This window comes from Phocoena sinus, chromosome 9, assembly GCF_008692025.1.
Source record: "Phocoena sinus isolate mPhoSin1 chromosome 9, mPhoSin1.pri, whole genome shotgun sequence".
Classification (NCBI taxonomy): Eukaryota; Metazoa; Chordata; class Mammalia; order Artiodactyla; family Phocoenidae; genus Phocoena; species Phocoena sinus.
In genome coordinates, this window is record NC_045771.1 from 87,156,945 (window position 1) to 87,178,578 (window position 21,634).

General features: G+C 39.7%; 2 protein-coding genes across 3 annotated transcripts in view; both read right to left on the reverse strand.

The window, feature by feature from the left end:
* Positions 1-8,083, reverse strand: part of SLC26A5 (solute carrier family 26 member 5) — a 55,807-nt gene extending 47,724 nt beyond the window's left edge. Inside the window, 2 exon segments of the mRNA XM_032644084.1 lie at positions 4,649-4,772; positions 7,936-8,083. The gene's annotated coding sequence lies outside the window, so the exon portion shown is untranslated.
* A 5,561-nt stretch (positions 8,084-13,644) lies between these two features.
* The window catches only part of RELN (reelin), a 518,443-nt gene continuing 510,453 nt past the window's right edge, over positions 13,645-21,634 (reverse strand). The window contains exons 64-65 of one of the 2 annotated variants that reach the window (XM_032643899.1): positions 19,757-19,762; positions 13,645-14,759 (exon numbers count right to left, since the gene is read on the reverse strand). In XM_032643899.1, the coding sequence (XP_032499790.1) occupies positions 14,663-14,759; positions 19,757-19,762 (103 nt within the window). In that variant the 3' untranslated portion in view covers positions 13,645-14,662. The remainder of the gene's footprint in view (positions 14,760-19,756; positions 19,763-21,634) is intronic. The other variant, XM_032643900.1, reaches the window with a different exon arrangement.

A 21,634-nucleotide genomic window follows, 5' to 3' on the forward strand; every position in this document is an offset into this window, starting at 1 on the left:
TTCCTACTATTTGTATAATGTTACAGCCATTTAAAAAGAGTTATAGGACAAAGGGAAGGCAAATGCCTGTCCTTAGTCTGTCATCTTTCATTTTTACTTATTTTTTTTCATTTTGCAAATTGGGTGATTGTGTGCTAAATTTTACATAGTAAACGTATTTTCAATATAAAGTATATATAGATGTATGGAGAAAAATGTGAAAGCATTTACCACAAAACAGTAAACAGAGGTTATGTCTGGAATTGTGGGTAATTTTATTTTCTTCTTGCCTGTACTTTCTAGGATTTCCACAGTAGACCCTATTATTTTCATAACAAACATAATAAAAGTAAGTTTTAAGTGCTGATAATAGGATTGAAAGGTACTTTCTGTTATACTTTCAGAGGAGGAGTCTGCAAACATAGGCGACCCTTGCATTTGAGAGGAAAGGTGAGATTTATGTTCAGAGACCTCTGAGAATCCCAGATTTGAGAATACCACTAATTGAGAGGTGGATGGACCCAAGCTACCAGGTTTATGTTTTTGTTACATGCTTCACATACAACCCGAGGAGGCAGGTAATAATTTCTCCACTGCCAGTGACGCATTATCAGGCCCTTTCAGATTTGTTCTCCACTGATAATTGAAACCAAAACCACTACTGCAGGAATCACACACCAATACCACCTACAGGGGCCAGGTAGGTAATGACAATGATTGAAGTGAACCAGGTGAATCTGTGCCAATCTCAAGAGCACATGCCAAGTCCGCAGTGGTCACTGCTAGTCAGCTCTCACTGAATGTTGGCTTCCATTTTAAACTTTCTTCATATTGAGGTTCGACTGACATATAATGAACTGCACAGACCAGTGTTTGGTTTAATGTGTTTTATCATGCATTTCAGACTACTATGCACAGAACCTTTTCATCATCCAGAATTTCTCCTAGTGGCCCTACCTAGTCAATCCCTGCCACACCCCCATGTCAGGGAGCCTCAGTTCTGATTTCCATCGTCATAGATTAGTTTTGCTTATTCTAGAACTTCATATAAATAGAACATTCAATTTTCAAAGAGAACTTGAAACTGTATTTTAATGAAAACTTTCTTAATTTTTTTTTTTTTTTTTATGCGTTACGCGGGCCTCTCACTGTTGTGGCCTCTCCCGTTGCGGAGGACAGGCTCCGGACGCGCAGGCTCAGCGGCCATGGCTCACGGGCCCAGCCGCTCCGCGGCATGTGGGATCTTCCCGGACCGGGGCACGAACCCGTGTCCCCTGCATCGGCAGGCGGACTCTCAACCACTGCGCCACCAGGGAAGCCCTTAATTTTTAAATGTTGGAAAACAACACAAATTTTTATAAAACAATATGCGGACCCAACAAATCACACAGGCTACGTTCTATTCACTAGCAATGCAACCACTTTGTGTCTGGACTACAGTATAAACCAAGGATATACACTGTATAAGTTTATTAATTTCTCTCATGACTGTTGGTTTTGGTACTGACCATTTTTGTTTCTTATTGACCAGTGGCACATTCTTTAAAAAGGAAGAGCAAGCCTAATCTTCAGGGCATCAAGAAAGCAAAGATGGGAAGACTGAATCCCACTCCAGAGCCAACCTTGGGGATAAAGAAACCACAAGGGGAAATATCGGTATCGCCTGATTTGATGAGGAAACAAAAACTGGTTAACATCCAGAGGGGGTAACAAACTAGAAACAGAGATCACGGGGCTTCCGTTGTTTTGGCTAACCAGTAAGAAGCCGCACCTTCATTTCACCGTAGCAGCATCGCACGGAAAAGGCCCTACAAGATCTTCCCCACCCTCCCAGACTCCATCACACAGCCACCCCTTCCTTTGTTGATTTCATTTCCTTCCACTTCCCCCCTCATCACTCTGCTCCAGCCACTCGGACCTCCTTGCTGTTTTGTGTATGTGCCAGGCCCACACCTGCCTCAGGGCCACTGTGTTGGCTAGAAAGCTCCACTCCCAGAAAGCTCCATAACCTATTCTTATCTTTTCTTTTCTTTCTTTCTTTTTTTTTTATCATCTTCGGGTCTAGTCTCAGGGTCACCTTCTCAGGCCACCTTATTTTAAATATTGCCCAACCAACTCCTCCACTGCCTTCCTCCCAGCTTTCTTTTTCTCCACGGCATATATCACCATCTAACTCACAAAGTATTTTACTTCTTTATTTTCTGTCTCCCCTCCTGCCTTCGCAAAAATGACAGCTATAGGAGGACAGGTGCAAAGCAGAAATTCATTAGACACTTGTTGAATGGATAAGTGAATCAAGGAAGGAAGGAAGAAACAAAATACCCTGCTAGCTTTGGAGACTGTTGTTAAAAGTGTTCAAGAAAACAGGGACAAGTTAAGAAGATGTTATCATTTCTAATTACCTTGAGGAAGTAAAGATTAAAAAGCAAACTAATGATAATTGAAACCAAAACCTAAGAACCAGACCAACCCTGATTATACTTACTAGCTTCAAAAATTAGATTTGTGGGAGGACAAATGCTTATATATAAACACATAATTGGGTGTTTGAGTTTAGCAAGAATTAAGTTTTTCATTAGATTTAAAGTTATGATGATAAAACCATCTTTTCTAGCACATTTGCTCCTATCTTAATTCATTTTAAGACGTAAAGAATAAATTGTGAAATAACAAAACAGCCTGTGCCCAATACCACTAAATCTTTGGGAACAATGATCAGCAATAAACATATAAAACGAATCGAATCTTAGAATTTTTTCTGAGTGCAGCCAGCTCTAGGAGGATGGAGAGTGCGGGGCTGAGCTGAATCTGTGGTTCTCCATCACATTTTTGACTCCAGGTAAGGGCAGCTCTCAGACACAAAAGTAAAGAACCCCAGAGCCAGTAGCTTTCCACTCCAGAAGAAAATATTCCCCAACCTAAGACATTATTTAGGATTAAGTCAGGCTCTGGGATTGGTCAATGCTGAATTAGACCAAGTATGTCCAGGCTGCCAATTCACCCATGAAGATACCACTCGACGCACTGTGTATGGAAGATGCAGGGGACACGTAGGAATCGTGGGCCACAAGCCCACATCTACCAACACACAGCAGGTGGGATCCGATTTGCCTAAAGTTTAGAAAACTTGAGAATAAATGTGTAGCAGCTCTAAGACCAATAGCAGAGAGAAAAGAAATTAAGTGTAGCTCCTTGCAATCCATGAGCCTCCTTAGCCTTGTTTTACGTTTCCTTCTTAATGCCTTTCCATGTTTTGTCAACTTAGGTCCATTTCCCTTTACTGATCTGACAGTCACACATACACAGTTTTTTTTCTTCTTCTAAGTGTTTTGGGATACGAAGGGCAGTGGGAGGAAAAAAAGGGTAGGATAAAGAGAAATAAATTTCACGGATTACACTTTAATAACTCTAAACTGAAGAATAATTTTCAAAGTGTGAACGTGTACAGAATTTACAATGTAATGGCAACAAGATTAGGTCCCAACAACTGATGAAAGTACACAATGTGCTCTTATCTCAGTTCTGGTAACTCGATAGTCTACAACTACTTGAGAAGGTGTGAGGATCATTTTTTTATCTCAGTTTGGACACAGAAGCTCACATTTCAGCAACGATCGATGTGATCATCCTTATCCCTTGCTGACACCTTCTCCCCAACCCCAGAAAGTCACAGATCACCTCTAGCAGAAACTTTCAATAGGCTAGTAAACACTGGCATGGATACCGAGAGAAGAGAGATAATCGTCTCTGGGGACCTTCAGGAACAGCTAATCATTTTAGATGGGCAGAGTTACACCTAATTCAGTCCATCAAAACGAACGAGGTGCCGAGAACTCGCAAAGCATTGTGGGAATATTGAAACCACAAGAAGGCACAGCATCTTCCCTGAATAAATTTAAATTGCTTGATTTGGACTGCTTCTTAGAAAGGCATGTTTAGGCTTGGTTACCATGGAGTGGACGTAATGCCGGGCCAAGCTACGCATGAAAGCAGATTTTACTGCTTTTAGGTTACACAACCTTAGAATCAGTTCTTAGCGTTTATTTAACCCAGTGATTCTCAATCTTGGCTGGACATTAGTGTTTCCTGGGGGTGTGGGGGGACTTGTAAAAAACAGAGATATCTGGGCCTGCCCCAGACCAATTAAATCAGAATCTCTGACCCAGTGTATACACATATTTTAAATAAACTCTCCAGTTCCATCAAATGCATGAAACTACACAGTAGTTGAGAACCACTGATCCCATGACACACATTTTATACATAGAAAAATTAAGGTCCAAATAATTTAATTGATTTGTTACTTAACCAAGATCACATACCTAGTTAAGGAGAGAACTTGGATTAAAACCATGATCTCCATTAATTTAGTAATCCAGTTAATGTCTATCAATGACATTCTAGGGTTGTGACCAGTTACCTAGTTGTCACTCAAAGATAAGTTAAAACTGGTTCATATCTAAGGATCAGTTAGGTTGGTCCTGATCCAAGTTAAAAGGAGACAGTAAACCGTGATGGTTCTGGCATTCTCTTTCTTACCATTTTCTTCCAAATAGTGCTACATGATTTAGGCTTCTGGAAATATTAAGGAATCTTGTAGTCCAGGTAAAATTCATCATTACCTATGACTCACTCTCCCATTTTACTAGTTCCAGGGGCCTCTACTTACCCAGATCCAACGTGCAGCACACAGAGCAGGGGGCAGGGTCCCCAGATGGGAGGTCTAGTGCAGCTCAGTGAAATCTTGATCTGTGAAGCTGAGAGCTGGAGATGGGAGAGCTTGCTCCTTGGCCCTGGGGATAGAAGAAGGAAAGTTAATCCACTGGTTACTGTTTCTTTTTAAAAGAATTTATGTCCAAAATATTCTTAATGCTGTCCACTCATTCCTAATACTAACCAACTCTCTCCAAGACACAACCACTGCTATCACAGTGGTTCACACTGAATATGGTAATTATATATCTATCTCCTTCCCAAAGGTGAACTACTGTTATGTGTTGTGTGACAGTAAGTTCAAATTTTGAACTCAACCATTCCCATATTAGAAAAGTTGGCAGGTGATAAACGGTTCTGAATGAGGCATCAGTGCTAAGAGAAAAATCATCTAAGAAACACTTTCCTTGAGAAGAACAAGAAAAATTGAAAAACGAGATTCATGATGTTCAAGATAAAAGCTGATCTTGAGCAACTAAAAAATTAATAGGACTGATTTGTCTTCAGTCTTTTACAACTAATACAATTATTACTTCCCATTCACAGAACACTTACTCAAAAGGCCAGGTATTTATTCCATTTGAAGTAAATTAAAATGTATCTACAGTCTGTGGATTTACCCACATCCTTGCTTCATTTCCATTTTCCTCCATCTACCTACCTTTTGACTTATTTACTGCTCCTGTTTTTTGTTTTTTTAATAAATCTATTTATTTATTATTTTTGGCTGTGCTGGGTCCTTGCTGCTGTGCGTGGGCTTCTCACTGAGGTGGCTTCTCTTGGTGCAGAGCATGGGCTCTAGGCGCACAGGCTTCAGTAGTTGTGGCTCGTGGGCTCTAGCGCGCAGGCTCAGTAGTTGTGGCTCACGGGCTTAGTTGCTCCACAGCATGTGGGATCTTCCCGGACCAGGGCTCGAACCTGTGTCCCCTACATAGGCAGGCAGATTCTTAACCACTGTGCCACCAGGGAAGTCCCACTGCCCCCGTTCTTAAGCAAGATACCATGAATCCTCCAAAAGATACACAACATTCTAAATGAGTGTGCATTTTTTCTAGGGATCAAGTCCCTAGCTTTGGCCAGATTTTAAAAAAGGCCTGTCCCCTCCCCAAGAGTCCCCTAGAATGCAACTGTTTTCAAGGGTAAAATTGGGAAGCTGATGATGATGTTGATGGCTTCTGGTATCTACAGTTAAAGGTTTTATGAAGTTGGTCTCTGGAACTATTTTCAAAAGAAGGCTTGAAAGATTTCATGAAACTGGATCTATCTTCCAAAAGAATGGACTTAGATAAGACAGTTTGGAAAGCACCAGAAATTAAATTTATTCATGCTGACTCTGTCTTCTTTCGTGTAGGATTTCACTAGTTTGAAACCAAAGGAAAGGAAAATCAACATCTAATTTTTCTTGTTGATTTTGACTTCATTAACTTAATGGTAATGCAAAGGCTAAGGAAAACGTACTTTCTTATTTAGTTGTATTACTTAGAAAACCTTTTACTTTGGAATTACTAAAATGCAGACCACCTGCAATGGCACGATAACATTGCCAAATGATTAAGTTATCAGGGGCTACACATGGCATTTAGCATGAAGAGAAGCCCAACTGTTTTTGATTTCAAATTGACCAGGCAGTGCACACCTGCATCTACACCTTACAAATCAGTCCACTGTTGTTGTTGTTGTTGTTTTAATTACAAAGTTCCACCATCTTCCATTCTTCTGCAGCTCTTAGCAAAGCACCTCATACAGGAAAGGTGCTCAAATTCTTGTTGGATTGAGTCAATTCTTTTGGTATCACTCATAAATTAATGAGGAACGTGTAACTCTGTATAGTTTCAGAGTAGTTAAAGAGAAAAAAAAAAAAGAAAGAAAGAAATGCTACGTAACAGAATTGGGGCTTCAGGTGTTACTTAACAGGCTAGAATGCTTTCCAGCAGTGCACTTAAGATATCAGCCATAGCAACCTTACCTAGGAATTCTTCCCCGTTTCTTTCTAATGCACATTGGCTTGAATTTCTCTCTCCTGCCTCCCGTCCCCTGCCTGAAAGTCTTCAGAAACAAAGAAACACTACAGAAATAATTAGAAGGATTGCCTGGCAAAAACCTATTTCAAATTTCACTTCAGAAAGGCTTATGCATCCTATTGCATGCTTCAAATTCCTCACCATTTCCAAGCTCACCTTAAATGATACATTTATATAACACCAGAGATTCCCAGTTCTCAGATAAGAAAAAGATGAATCAGTCCACCCTCCACCCCGAAATTGCCATTTTTGTTGTGTTTCCATTCAGGTTTTGAAAGTTTTAGACCCCACATTGATACACAGTCCTCATCACCGGGAGGAAAAGAATCTCCCCACCCGCCTCACAGCCTGTGTTTCCATCCTGCTTCATCGTGGGTCTGGCCCAGAGTGCGCCCCGGCTAGGCAGTCAATGCAAGCGAACTTATTGCCTGATCGACTGTTTTACAAGTCAGGGCTTTCAAAGGCCATCATATCAGGGCGGCTATTACGATAGAGCGCCCACTGCTTAGGCCGGAGACTTGTCTTAGGCGGGAGGCCACCACTACCAAATTCTAGGGCAGGAAGGCTCTCAGCAAGCCCTCCGCTCAGGGAGAGGCCGGAGACCCGAGGTTCAAACGTCCCCCGGGCGCTGGGAGGAAGCGGGGAGCAGCCCAGTCTCCGAACCACAGCTCCCCTGGGGAACCAGAACCGTCCAAGCGGCGAGCGCATCCCGGCTCCCGGCTTGGCCGGGGGCGGCGCTGGGCTCCAGGGAGAAGACGAAGGGCAGCACCGAGGCTGGGGTACACGCGGCCTGAGGCTACGCACAGCGGGTTAAGGCGGAGGGTTCTGGGCGCCTGAGAGGCTACGAAAACAAAACTGTAAAGAACAGAGGGTTGCGTTAGAACCACAGGGGCGCACACGGCCAGGGAAGACGCAAACGTCTGGTAAAGAAGCTGTGCGGTCGCGGCCTCGTGGGGGGAGGCGGGTTGGCAAAGGAAGGCGCTTTTTCAGACTTTATCCTGTCAGGGGTGAGAGACGGCCAAGGAGTGGGCACGTCAAATGTTGAATTCGTTTTAGGAAAGGGGTTTTCGGAGAGGTAGAGAGCCCGAGACACAGAGCGGAGCTAAAGACGCCGGGAGAGGCGGCGACGCAGCGAGCCCCGTGGGCCCCCGCGGACCAGGCGGGGGGCGCTCCGCGCGCGTCGCGGCCGCTCCCAACCCGGCCCCGGCCCGCGCGCACTCACCGGCCGGCGCTGCCCGGCGCTGCCCGGCGCTGCCCTGGGCGGAGGCGCCGCCCCGCCGCGCTCCGGAGCCGCTGCCGCCTCGACGCCGCGCCACTGCTCCCTAGACCGGCAGTGGAGGCGCAGCGCCCGGCGCGACCCGTAACCCGAGCCCGCCCCGCCCCGCCCCCCGCCGCGCCGCGCGACCCCTGCGACTCAGAGCCTCCTCTCGAACTTCTAAGGTGGAAGGAAAGCCACACCCCGCGCGTCCAGCCCAGCAGTGCTGCGCGAGCCACACCCACGCTCGTCTCCCGCGGCCCACGGACTCCTCAAGATGGGATTCGTGCAGCAAACAGAATAGAGAAGCGGGAGTATTCAAGCGGGAAACATTTCATTGCTTACCGTCATTTTTTTTTTTTAATGAAAATACCCTAACAGATATTTCAAAATACACTCATTATGGAGACTCACGTTGACACAGGAATAATGACAATACTGAATTGACAGTGCAGTTGTTTTGTTTTGTTTTTGGGGTACGCGGGCCTCTCACTGTTGTGGCCTCTCCCGTTGCGGAGCACAGGCTCCGGACGCGCAGCCTCAGCGGCCATGGCTCACGGGCCCAGCCGCTCCGCGGCACGTGGGATCTTCCCGGACCGGGGCACGAACCCGTGTCCCCTGCATCGGCAGGCGGACTCTCAACCACTGCGCCACCAGGGAAGCCCTGTTTTGTTTTTTAAAGCTTTGACGAATTGCCTCGGATGAACACTACCTGCAAACATGCGCGACAGATTCTTTCCCAGGCATTCGAGTTAGAATTTACAAATCAGCTTTTGTTTTTTATTAAGTAATGCAACATAATATGCGATTTAGGAGAAAGGAATGTAAATGGAGGGGAAATGGAGACGGGAAAGAAGGAAGGGATAAAAGAAGAAGCAAAGAGGGAAGGGAAGAGCCTGTTTTGTTTTTAACACCTAGGGTAAAAGAGAGCACCGTGGCCAGAGTGCACGAATCCAAGAAGGTGAGGGGTAGAAATGATTTCAATGTAAAAATTTTCCTCTGGCTTTGTCTTAGCAAGGATTATGGTTGGTTCATTAGGGTCATTTTTTTTTTCTTTCTGCTTTTGTGCGTTTCCAGAGTGCATACTGTTGTGACACATGATGAGCTAGCTATTTGGCAGCGGGTCTTAAAGCTGAAAAGCGCGCTTGGAGACCCAGTGGCGTCTGAGCAGAGGCCGGGTATCACCTTCGCAGCGCGGGACGGGAGAGCTGGAAATTTCCTCTCTACTCCATAGGAGGGCACTCTCGTCAAGAGCACCACACCAGCCTAAGAGTCCTGTGATGAGGAAGTTACTGGTATCTCGGCCTGTGTGTAAAACCAACTTTGCTTTTCTTCAGGCTTTGATCATCGCTGAATAAATCCTAAGAGTGAGATACTGAGAAGGAATGGGATTCCTGTGACATGAATTTCTATTGTCGCCCATTTGACACTGGTCTTTGCCATCTTAGGAGATTACCTTGTCACACACAGGTCCTGCAGCCCAGTACTTAAACTATAATGTACATGGGAATCACCTGGGGATCTTGTTAAAAATGCAGATTCTGATTCAGTCGGTCTGGGTTGGGCCTGAGATATGTTCTAACAAGCTCCTAGGTGGGGCTGGTGGGCCGACTGGAGGACCAAATACTGAGTAGCAACACTGTAGACAGGTGGATTATAAACTATTTTTGGATGTAGTGCTCAGGTACCTAATATAATAACAATTGTAATAGTAATACTGAGTAACACTTATTCAGTGCTTGGCACATGTGCTTGGCATTGTTCTGAGCACCTTACCTGTATTAACTTATATCACAACAACTTTGTGAGTTAGTGCTATTGTTTCTAGTTTAGAGATGAGTTTACTTTCAGTTTGGTGGTTTGATTTAATTTTTGAACTTGTAGATTAACATTGACCTCCAAAGTGAAAGCTATACAAATGTTAATAGTCAGAGAAATGTCTTCCCTCCTTTGTTCCACTCATGCCACCCAATCCCCGCCCCCCCCCCCCCCCCCCCCCCCCCCCCCCCCGGGAGTAACCAACTTCATGGTTTTCTGTCTTATTCTTCCTGGTTTCTCTCCATAAAGCTAAGAAGGTATAACTATGTGTTGTTTCCTCTTCTTTCTTAAAGAGTGACTGTAAATGCTCTTTTGTGCTTAGCTTTTTTCACGTCCCAATATCTATGGAAATCACTCCATATCACTTCACAGAGATTATCCTCATTCTTTTTTACAGTTACATAATACTCCATTGTGTATATGTACCACACTGTGTTCAAACACTCATGTATGTTTGGATATTTATGTAGTTTCCAACATTTTATAGTTATATTTTATTACAGTTAGGAAATTTAGAGGAAGACCAAATAATCAACTTCGAATCACCTGAACTATGAACATGAAAGAAATTACATTAAAATTAGGAATGCCTGGGTTTCTTCAGTGTTTAAGGGAGTTGTTTAGTTTTTGTTACGGTGATTGCAGAGGTGGTGACAAGTGCCTGACTTATCATAGTATGTCTGTTTTCCATGGATAGTAACATTAAGGGATTCTTATAATAATTTTGCTGTTAGTTTACTGTCTCTAGATTTACTGAGGCAATATTTCTTACACACAGTTTCTGTGCCTTTTTTATTATTCACATGTGTATCCATATATTATTCAACCAGTATTCTCTCCATAAAAGTCACGTTTCCAGACTTAACTTTTCTTTCTCTGCTGTATTGGCATGGTTTCTGGACACTGGAACCAGGGGCTGGAATAAGGTAATAAGGCCGCTGGAGAGAGGCAGACTTTCCCATTGTCATTGCATGGTCTTCTGTGTCTATAAAGACAGCATCCATTTCCATCCATGTTGGGTTTAAAAAATACTGTGAAAATTCATTTATAATAAGCACCCAAAGGACTAAATAGAAGATACAGTTATGAGGACAAGCTCCTCTTACCTCTGAACTGGGATTCTTTCAGTAACAGCTATTTTTTTTCTTTTCCTTCTGCACAATAAATAAACACAGTCACTTTTTGTATTTACTACTATATTTTGTATGTGAAACAGTTTGTAGTTTCTCTAGAGAAGTATGAATCCTAGCAACATTCTTATCAGACAACTTAAAATTATTCCTCAGCTGTTGTCCCAAATCTACCTGTTAATTCCAGTCTCCCAGCTTCTTTTCTTAACTCCAACCCCTCTCCGCACTCTGCTCAGAGTGGACTTATCCCGGTGCCTCCTGGGTAAAGCTGAATTTTGTTAGTTTGAGAAAGTACTCCCCTTCCCTCCCTCCTAAGGCCCCCAGCAACCCTGGACCCTGACGTCTCTCCAGGCTGCTCCCTGGCACCCCTCCTCAAATACAAATGAGCTTTGACTCCCCCAAGGAGCCAAGCTGCTTCCCGTCTTTGCATTTTTGCACACGCTGCTCTACTGCTAGAATATATTTCCCCATTGAATCTGCCTGACAAAGCCTATTTATTCTTTTCTTTTTTTTGGCCGTGTCACGCAGCCTGCGGGATGTTGAAACCAGGCCCCCAGTAATGTGAGCGCCGAGTCCTAACCGCTGGACCGCCAGGGAATTCCCTATTCTTTTTTTTTTCTTGCTGTAATATTTAGATCCTCACATGAGAACAGAAATATGACAAGCCCATTTGTATGCACACAACTCATTCAGGTCTTAACATTATGTTATCTTTTGACTTTTAAAAAAGAAATAAAGTATTTTAGATACAATGTCTTCCACATCCCCCACTCTGATCTTATTTCCTCACCCGAGGTGACTACCATCATGCATTTGTATGTATCACTCCCATACATGCTTTTGTAGTTTTGCAATGTATGCATGTATTCATAAGCAATATACAGTATTTGCAAGTTTTAATATTTGATAAATGGCATCATACTACATTTATAATTTTGCAACTTTCGTTATCGTTAATAGGTATACTCTAAGTTTATCCATTTTCACCACCAAACAATGTTCTATTATGCAAATAAATTACAATTTATCCATCCTCTTGTTGATGTACACTTGGATTGCTTCCCATTATTTGCCAAGTACAAATAATGCTGCTGTGAACATTCTTGCACAAATCTCTTTGTGTATACATGTGAGAGTTTTACTATGGTAAATACCCAGAAGTAGCTTCGTCATGCTGTATACACAAAAACAATTTTTACTGATATTGTAACATATTCAATGTTACTAATACTATACTACTCTCTACAAAGATTTGTATTAACCGTATTTTCTTATTTGCAGTATTCTTGATGTCCTAGCAACTGGGGTCTTGCTGACATATACAATTTGCTGTCAAAAATATCAACTGGAAAACATTAAAATGAATGGGTACATGTTTTAAGTGATCCCCTCTAATTCTTTCTTTAACCTTGGAACATAAGGAAGAGCGTGCTAGTGACAACCTCAGTTTGGGGAATTTTTAAAGTAATACAGGTGTTATTTCTTAGGTAAAAGGTAAAATACGTGTGATATTGAATATATTTAAATTAGATATGAGTGTAGTTTACATTAAAATGTACAGTGAATAAGAGACAACAGTGTAGAAACCATGGAAACTTGGCCATACAAATACTTTTTATCAGTTACTAAACTTTGTTTCCTTTAGCAAGATAAGTCAGTTGAGCCAACAATACTTGAATTCCTACTTTAACTGTGTTTTCAAATTAAATAAACCAATAGATGTGAGTAGTCCCAACTTATGCTATTAAAATTTCGAGGAGATGAATTGGTGGGGAGTTCAAATCCTGTTCTGATGGCGAGACACGTGGATGGGAGCACTGAAAATATCTCAGCCGTAGGCAGGGGGTAGTTCTATGGCACATATAAGTTACTTGGAAAGATGAGGCTTTGGGAAAAATTCAACCCCTTGTACCAATGAAAAAAATGAAACAAAAATACCACCAAATGGTGAACCAGCAGCAGATAATTTGTGAACGAAGAGTCAACAATTAAGATACAATATTTAGAAATATTTATGGGCCACATATGCACCGAATTATACCATATGTCATATATTAGGTAGAAAAAAGAAGGCCTTGTATCTCCAAGGCGATGATTTACAATGGATTTGATACCAGACTCAAAATAAAATTTAACTAAACTTCTCAGTGAGATCATCCCTTATCGTTTCAATGGGAAATCCAATAATCTCGAATCTCATTGGAGATCATCCAATGAGAGATACTACTGCCACTCAGCCCTTTATTACCTGGGTATATTTTTTTAGCCCTCTGGAAAGCCAACAAATTCAACAATATCAACATATTTATTTTTTTGTAGATGTTAAAAACAAGCAGGGAAAATGTTTCAATCAGCATTTTTATCCTCAGCACTTAGCACAGTGCCTGTCAAATAGCAAGCACTCAGTAGATATTTGCTGAATGAATGCATGAGTACTTATTATGAGCTAGGATTTATGTCAGCAGCTAAAAAAATTTTCAGGAGTTAAATAATTTTCGAAATTCTCTACTGGCTTTTCTTAGTGTAATTACAGAGTGAATAGTAGAAAAAAACTGAGTAAGAGAAAAATGGCAACATTGAGAGTGTGGCTTCATAACTGCTATTATCAATGATGGAACAAAATAAAAAACAGTAAATATATTTGACACTGTTCTTTCCAAACCTGACCAGGCTTACAAATCCTACAGAAAATTTAATTAACAGTAAATAAAGACAAATGAACTTCAAATGGCTTTTGAACATAATTTTTATTTAAGCATGGGCTTTTAGCATGGTTCACCCTAGAGTGCAACCTTTTTGTTAAGTTAATAGAGAGTTCAGGGCTACCGGGCCATTATAATGTTGCTGGTGTTGGTACAACGTCATCAGAAAGGTATGAATATGACCCGCAGGAAAAACAATCCACAAAGAGAACACAATGAAAACATCCACTGTTTTACAAATCACTCTGTTACCACAGACACAAAATGGCAGTTACTGTTAGTAAATCAGCCACAGAACACTTTAAAAGAATCTTTAGACAAGGAAATGGGAATTCCTTTGTGGGAGACAGGGTCTTCATCCACAAGTTTTAATTAGAAAATATTTCAAGGTCAGGCATCTTTCTTATCCACAAAACAATGCTAAGCCAACATACATTTCAAGGGGTGTATTAAAGGAGATACCATATCTTTACAACTATCTTCTTGAGTAGGTATTTCAATGAATTTTCTGCAGAATATAAGTAGCCTGAAATTCAGCAGCAAAATATTGCAACATAAGTAACTACAGTGTCCATGTGTTGTTATATTGTAGAAGAGAATACATAAAGGACAAACAATGATAATTTAATCATATAAAACATGATACATAGCTGAAATACAGTCCACTTAAATAGCTTTGTGACCAAGAATGTTAAATACTGTACTAAATGCCATTTTAAACATAAGATCTCTTAAACTTTTGTGCTTAAACTTCTTTTTCTGTTAAACTATTTCTTATTTTCAATACTGCCACTGTAACTGATATTACCACAGATCACAATTTGCACAGACACATCAACATGAAGACATTTACTTAAGAGAAAATAAGTCACTTGTCATTAGTTCACAGTGTGGGAAAGTGGTGTATACTCAGTCTTGAGAAGGGCTTTCAGTTAATCACCAAGTCCTTCACAGAAATTTCCTGATATCAGATGCAGTACAAGATTTAAAAGAATGGAAAACAATACATCACAAGTTGGAAGGAAAAATAAACTTTTTGATTCCTCATGGGTATCGTCTAAGTGACCTTCGTCTTCTGTTGTAGAAGTGCCTGAGCCCATGTTGTCGTGAAAAATTCATCATGTAATTTTGTTTGCGAGTGCTGTTAAAATCAGAAAGGATAGAGGCAGGGGAGGGAAAGGAGAAAGAGCGTGTAAGTCCCATCATTGAAAGCACAATGTAGGACCTTAGTCTAGGTCCTAAGTTACCCTGATACTTATTTGAAAATTTTCAGGGTTAATAGGTCATGCTGACATTACCACCCCAGGACAGAAGAACTAAAGGCTGACACCTGAATTCACTGCCTTTGGCCTTGAAGAAATCCCCTTCTTTTCATGAGTGAGGTCCGAACCAGAAAAAATGGTAAATTCTCGATTCATTGCAAAAGTAAACTGAAACTCTTTGGATCTTTAATTTTATTCTTGAACTCTTTCTGAAAACATTTACTTGGATGGAGTTCATTTGAGACAAAGTGTGTGCTGTACCCATTACCTTATTTAAATACACCTTTAACAAGTAGAAAGCATAATTTGATTCTTTCAGCAAACATTTTCATTTAAAGCTTAAAAAGCAGAAACAAACAAAGGGAAAACAAACTTGTTATCTGAATCAGCTTGACCTTCCTATTTTATGCAGTCTCAGGGGCAAAATAAGGAAGTAAGTGTTTTTCTCAGAAGGTCGGATTCCACTGCCTTCCTCAAACAATAAGCAGCTTGGGTCATATTCTATATACATGGCCTTATGAAGGAGACACCCCACTAAAAAAAGATCATAAAATACTAAGAAAGTGTAATTCAATGTATAGATGTAAATATGTGTGTATATATTCCCCCCATGTGTGTACATACACGTTCATGCATACATACTCTACGTGAAGCTGATAAAAATACTGAAAATGGATTTTAGGAGCCTGTAGGAATATGCACGATACTGGTAGAGACAGCTGTTAAAGTTCTGGTATGGAAAATGTAATTTAAAAAGGATCATTATCCATAAGGTCACTGACAAGAATCAGACTCCTTTCACACATGGACTGGAGTGACAACATGTCTCTATGTAGCACTGAAGTGTGGTTTTTAAGTGTGAGCCTCTTAGTATTTTCCAAATTCACTGAGTCTCTTGAATACTGTCTGGTCCTAAAGTCTTTTCCTCCTTAATTTTATGGGAACATAAAATGCGTATGGAGCAGGATAATGTCATGTGATGTGCTATCACCATGAAGGTCAGTCAATATGACATGAACTTGAGTCACGGTGAAGAGGTGGGAATGGATAATTTTGCACCGAGCAGTGTATTCTTCTGAGTTATTAGTGATCAACAGACCAGGCAAGGTGTAAAATGATATTGTTTTACCTAGGATATTATACTAACACTTGTAACATACAGAAACCTTTAAAATAGGATTTTCTAGATGTTTGATCATTCGAAAAGAAGATTTACAATAAAATCTCTCAAAGGAAAATGCATAAAGTGAACTTCATCAGATATGTTTAATCAAAAAGCAATAGTATCTGTGCTGAAAACTTGATAAAAAGAAGACATCACATTGATATATATTTTGGAAAATAAAGTGCTAATAACTTTTCACCCTGGATTTCTATACTATAAAAATGCTAACTAGAAACTATAGAATGGAAACAAAATATACTCTGAAGACACTGTAGAGAAAAAGAAAAAAATCAGGTTTCATCTTCAGGTAGCTTGACTATCCTCCTTGCTCCCCTGTATCAACCAAGTTGACCCGTTTCAATGTCATAGTTGAAGAAGGAAATGAATGTATCCATTATTCATTAGCTGCTATAAGTACTAGTTGCTGCCTATGTAAAGTCTAGTTACAAAAAACGGACAACGACCTAATGTATTGAACTAATCAAGTGTCAGGAGAAAGAATCCTCTCACCTCTTTGGTCACAGAAGATTGGGACTGGCACTAGCTGTCTTCCTGCCAGCATCCTAGGACATCTTGTGGCCCTTTCCCTGAATTTCCCTGAGCTATTACAGTGGCCCCCTAAGCTAGCCTCCACATTCTCTCTCCTTATGAAAGAAACACCACTGAAAAGATACTATGAAATACTAAGAAAGTATCACCGAATGTGTAATTGTATGTATGTGTGTGTGTGTATCTTCCCACACATACGTACAATTAATTTTGCACATCACTTTCAGCAAACTTTCCCTCAAATGCTGGCTTTATCTTGTTAAAACAAACAAACAAAAAAAAACCATTCATAATCCTTGTAAGTCAACTTCGCCAGCTATTTCAAGTCCTCCACATGTTTCACCTTACTCTGTTTTTCAAGTCCTTTCATCCGCTACACCTCACACAGTCATCTCTATTCAAACTCACCTTGAGCCCCTTCCATCTGCCTTATTGGACAATCCCCAACACAGCTTCCTCAAATTTCTACTTATTTTTCAAGTATCACATTTTCTTTCTTGCTCACCCTCTGCAGTAGGGATTTCCCCCCCTCCTGTGAACCCTCATACTGCTCATTTTCTGCTTTGCGTGGAGATGATTTGTGTTCACATCTTGGCTCCCCATGACTAAACTGCGGTGGGTGTCGTGGATGGGCCCCACTCCCTCCAGCCCCACATCATAGCACTGAGCCTCCTGCCTGACCCCTGGGGGGTCAAGGCATGTTTGTTGAACTTATGGTGACTTACTGATTGGATTCCTGTTGTAAATCATTACTCTTTAACTATAAGGAATAATTGCAAAGTTAAAGCAATGAAAATATTCTGTTGAAAACACATTTAAAGATATAAGGTACGCAAAGAGAATTTTAAATGGTTAAAATATCTTACATGGAAAAAAGATAAACTCAGAACACTCAAGATATTTAGTTACCTTAATGTGACCGAGATGGACATGAAAGTGCCCTCAATATCCGGGAACAAAGGAACATTTAATTTGAACAAAAGTTGATGTGCATGTTTAATGGCTGTAAAGCAACTTCTCCATATAACTATTTACTTACTATGGACTGATTTAAATTCTTCATTTTTGTATGTGAGAAAATAAATATTAACAGGTTGCAGATCTTTTAATACCTTGATAATCGATCAGTCCAGCTTGGAAGCTGACTTCTACTTTAGGAGGCATTTTGATTCATTGGATACCCTTTAATCTTGAATACATTTTCGTATCAGTAGCATATCTTTGGATCTCTGCGAATGTTGACATGCACTCAGCATTTGCTATAGATGTCTAGTGTTTTGTAGTCACATTAGAAATGGCCACATTTTCAAATCACACTTGAAACTAACTAGTAATTTTGTTATGTAAAGCATAAATATCTCTGGAGACAGTTAAGTTGGAACCTAACAAAGCAGACTTTTCCAGTTCATAAGCTTTTGAAAATCAAGCACCATGGGAAGCTATACCGAAGTGCTGCCTGCTTCGAGGACCATTTAATAAACTGACATGGTTATTAAACTTGTTGTGGCTTCTAAAATGTCTAAGTTATAGGATTGGGCATTAGGGGAATGTTAAACAAGTTTAAAGATCTCATGCTTATTATCTTCTTTTGTGAAGCAGATCTGAGAGCCTAATTTTGGTTTTGATACATGTATAGTTATAGATAAACTTATAACCAAAATAATTAAGGCGTGGTGGAATTTTAAGGATTTATTTCTTCACTGTGATTATAGGGGAAAGTATTTTTATTATAATTCCAGTGAAAGCAGGTAATATTTATCCCAAGGTATATCAACTACAGTACTTATCAATTTGCTTTGATTCTGAATAGAACTAGGTCCATTTATAAACTCCCATTATGAGTTAAGTCACTGAAGGAAGGGAGAACGATGACTTCTTGGAAATGCTAACTTAAATTTCCATTATCACTGAGGGAATTTGGGGACTTTAGACAGCATATGGAATAATAAAATGCTTCCCTGTTTCTGCACAGGAAATAGGGATATTGCAAGTTTTTTCAAGAACTAGTGACTGTTCTCTCGAACTGCTCTTCTTCACTGGAGCCACTATCTTAGGTTATTATTATGAAAACATTTGACTGATTTTTAATTGATTGTAAAGGAAATGGGGAAGATAGAGACTTGGCAGAAGTAATTTGAACTCACAGAAATTTAGGCATTTTTACTGTTCGGTAATTTATTTTTCATCAAAACAAAATGATACAATAAATAATATTTTATACCAATGCAAAAATAAGAATCCAGTGACCGCCATTATCTTTCAGAGGAATACTGATGAGAGTAGAATGGGAAGCTGCCACTGAAACTAATCAATGAAACTGCGCTGCATATAAAAAAGAAAGTACATTTTACTTTCAAGGCCATGTGTTTTCAGGAGGGCTACATGTAGGTAAGTGTGGGCTCATATATCTCACAAATGTAGAAGGTTTCATTTTTCTTTTCCCTGCTGACTGGGGATAGGAATAATATCTGATATTGTGTACCTTGGGGAATTGTAAGGATTAAATGAAAGCTTCTAGTAGAATATGCAGATGTTTAATAAATGGTTAACATTTTACCTTCTTTCCTAAGTTTTAAAGTATCTCTATTAGAGAGCAAACGTAAATATATACTTAAAAAGGCCAATCTTACCTAAGGATATCATCTAGAACTCACAAATATTATGAATAAACCCATTCCCTTTTGCCTGTTCGTTTATTAACTTAGAATAGAATTAAGAAGTCTAGGCATCCTCACTCATGTCCAGCACAAGAGATCTTTTGAAAGACACTGCATTTAATCAGAGCCCCTAGCTCTTTTCCACACATTTCTATTTTCACTTTCCCCTCATAACACACTTATAAACTGTTAACATTTCAAGAGCACCTAACAAAATCCCAGGCACAGAGTCAAACATTCAAATGAAGGAATGCTGATTGGCACTCTGATCTATGCTCTTGTGCCCCGTATTGTATACATCAGAAAATTACCACAATTTGGCCGAACTCCGAGTTTACATGATATAGGTTTCAAGTGTTCCAGTATATTTCAGTATCACATATAACTTTGTTTTCACAGGTTTTTTTTCAGTTGCAAAGGTCTTCTACAAAACTTCTCAGTTAACGTAGGTAACACTGATGAAACTATTAGTAAACAGTTCCCCAGAATTAGTAAGAAGACTTACCTTACTCTAGTGGAAAACCAATGACAGCAAATAATGAAATATAACACAAGTTAAAAAATGCCTTTCAACACATGCAGCACTGTGATTAGTCATAAAAGTCTGATCAGGTTTAGATGCGATATAGGATTTTTCATCTCTTTTGAAAATAAAAATTAAAGAAGTTATTTCTTATTCTTCTATACCTAATATATACATATATTTAACTTTTCTATGTAATGCAACATGCAATATTTGCTCATAACCGTATGTCAAGGTACATGTAGTTATAGTACTACATTTGGCATAAATGTTGCATATAAAGTATAAATATGAAAGTAATAGTTTAATAACTACCATTAATTTTATTATTTGATTTTTCAATTATTTAGAACATACTTATTCCTGAATATATTAAGGAATGGGCTCTTAAAAATACGTAAGTCCTCTATATCAAACAACACAATCAAATTTAATAAAGGATAAATATGCTTTGCAACAAATGTAATATGCTGTTCTCCATAAATCATTTGTGCCAAAAATGTGACAGTATCTTGATAATGAATACATGAGGGAATGGCCATGATGGAACTCATATTATAAAATCTGATAAATGCCTTTAAGACCATAGTTAGCAGCATATTCATTTCCAATTCTCAGCAAATGTGGTAATAATTCACTTTTTAGTAAATCAATTCACAAAGGCTGACTCTTTACTGAGCAATTTGCTTTCAAGGTACACATGCAAAAATTGGCCCGCTTCATTGTACACATGACAGGTTGTGACTTAGACACGTACACAGGAAATGTGATGTGTGAATGAAATGCATAGTTGGGTGAGGGAGATTCTTAGGGTAGAAGGATGAGTGCCCAGCAATAAGACAAAGGATTCCCTTTTATCCTAAGAAGAACCCCACCAGCATGGATCTTGTGAGGGATCTGCCCAAATGTATTCAAAAACATTTACTGAAAAACAAATATTCTACACTAGCCAATGAATTCAGAGAAATTAGGTTTCTGATGCTTGATTGTCAATGACTGTTAAGCTGCGTCACTCAGACTTTACGGATGAGGACTTTTTGTAAGCTAGTGAGGCTGGAAAAAAGTGATCTGTCAATTCAGTTCATCTGTTCTGTCGCAGATTAGCAAGGGCTTATCATCATGAAGTGCTTTTCATGTGCAGGTTTTATTGAAAAACATCATCAGAGTGGGGAGATTACACTCTCAAACAAGCATAAGGCATAAATGACTTCGCTCGTTAAATGCTAAAACTGTGGTTTTTATCTTTATGGTGTGGGGCTTATTCTGTATATCCATATTTATGAAACTCAAATCCTTCTGGATGGAGTATTTTAGAATTAAACCATTAAATTAAAAATATATTCTCTACCTTGCTCATTTAGGATGCACTCCTAAACTCTGAAATATTTTCAAAAGTGCTACATTTTTTTCTTATCAAACTCATGTATCTTCTTGGTTCATATGGGCAGTACTGAGGTTAGACTCAAGATACCATGCGTGACCACAGTTTTTCTTTCTAGGAGTTTTTAGCATGTTTCCTTAGTGCACATGCACAAAAGCTGAACTATGGTAATAAAGCTAGATTAGGGCCAATCTTTACTCAGAAAAGAAAATGTGTTCTAAAAATGTATACCCCCAACCATTGGTTGCAAAAAACATATTAGTTGCCCTATCTGTGGCCTTCAATTAGGCAGGGCTTGTATCTCTTGAGATATGCACCTCAGCCTCCTGTTCCCTCCACACTTAAGGAGTTAACATTATTAGTTCCTATAACTAAGTGTTATTATACAAAAGTATAGTTAATTAGGAGGATATTTTGAATTTAATAGGGTTTTATGGGAGTATTCCACCTCTCCATTTCTAAATATACATCTACTGCAG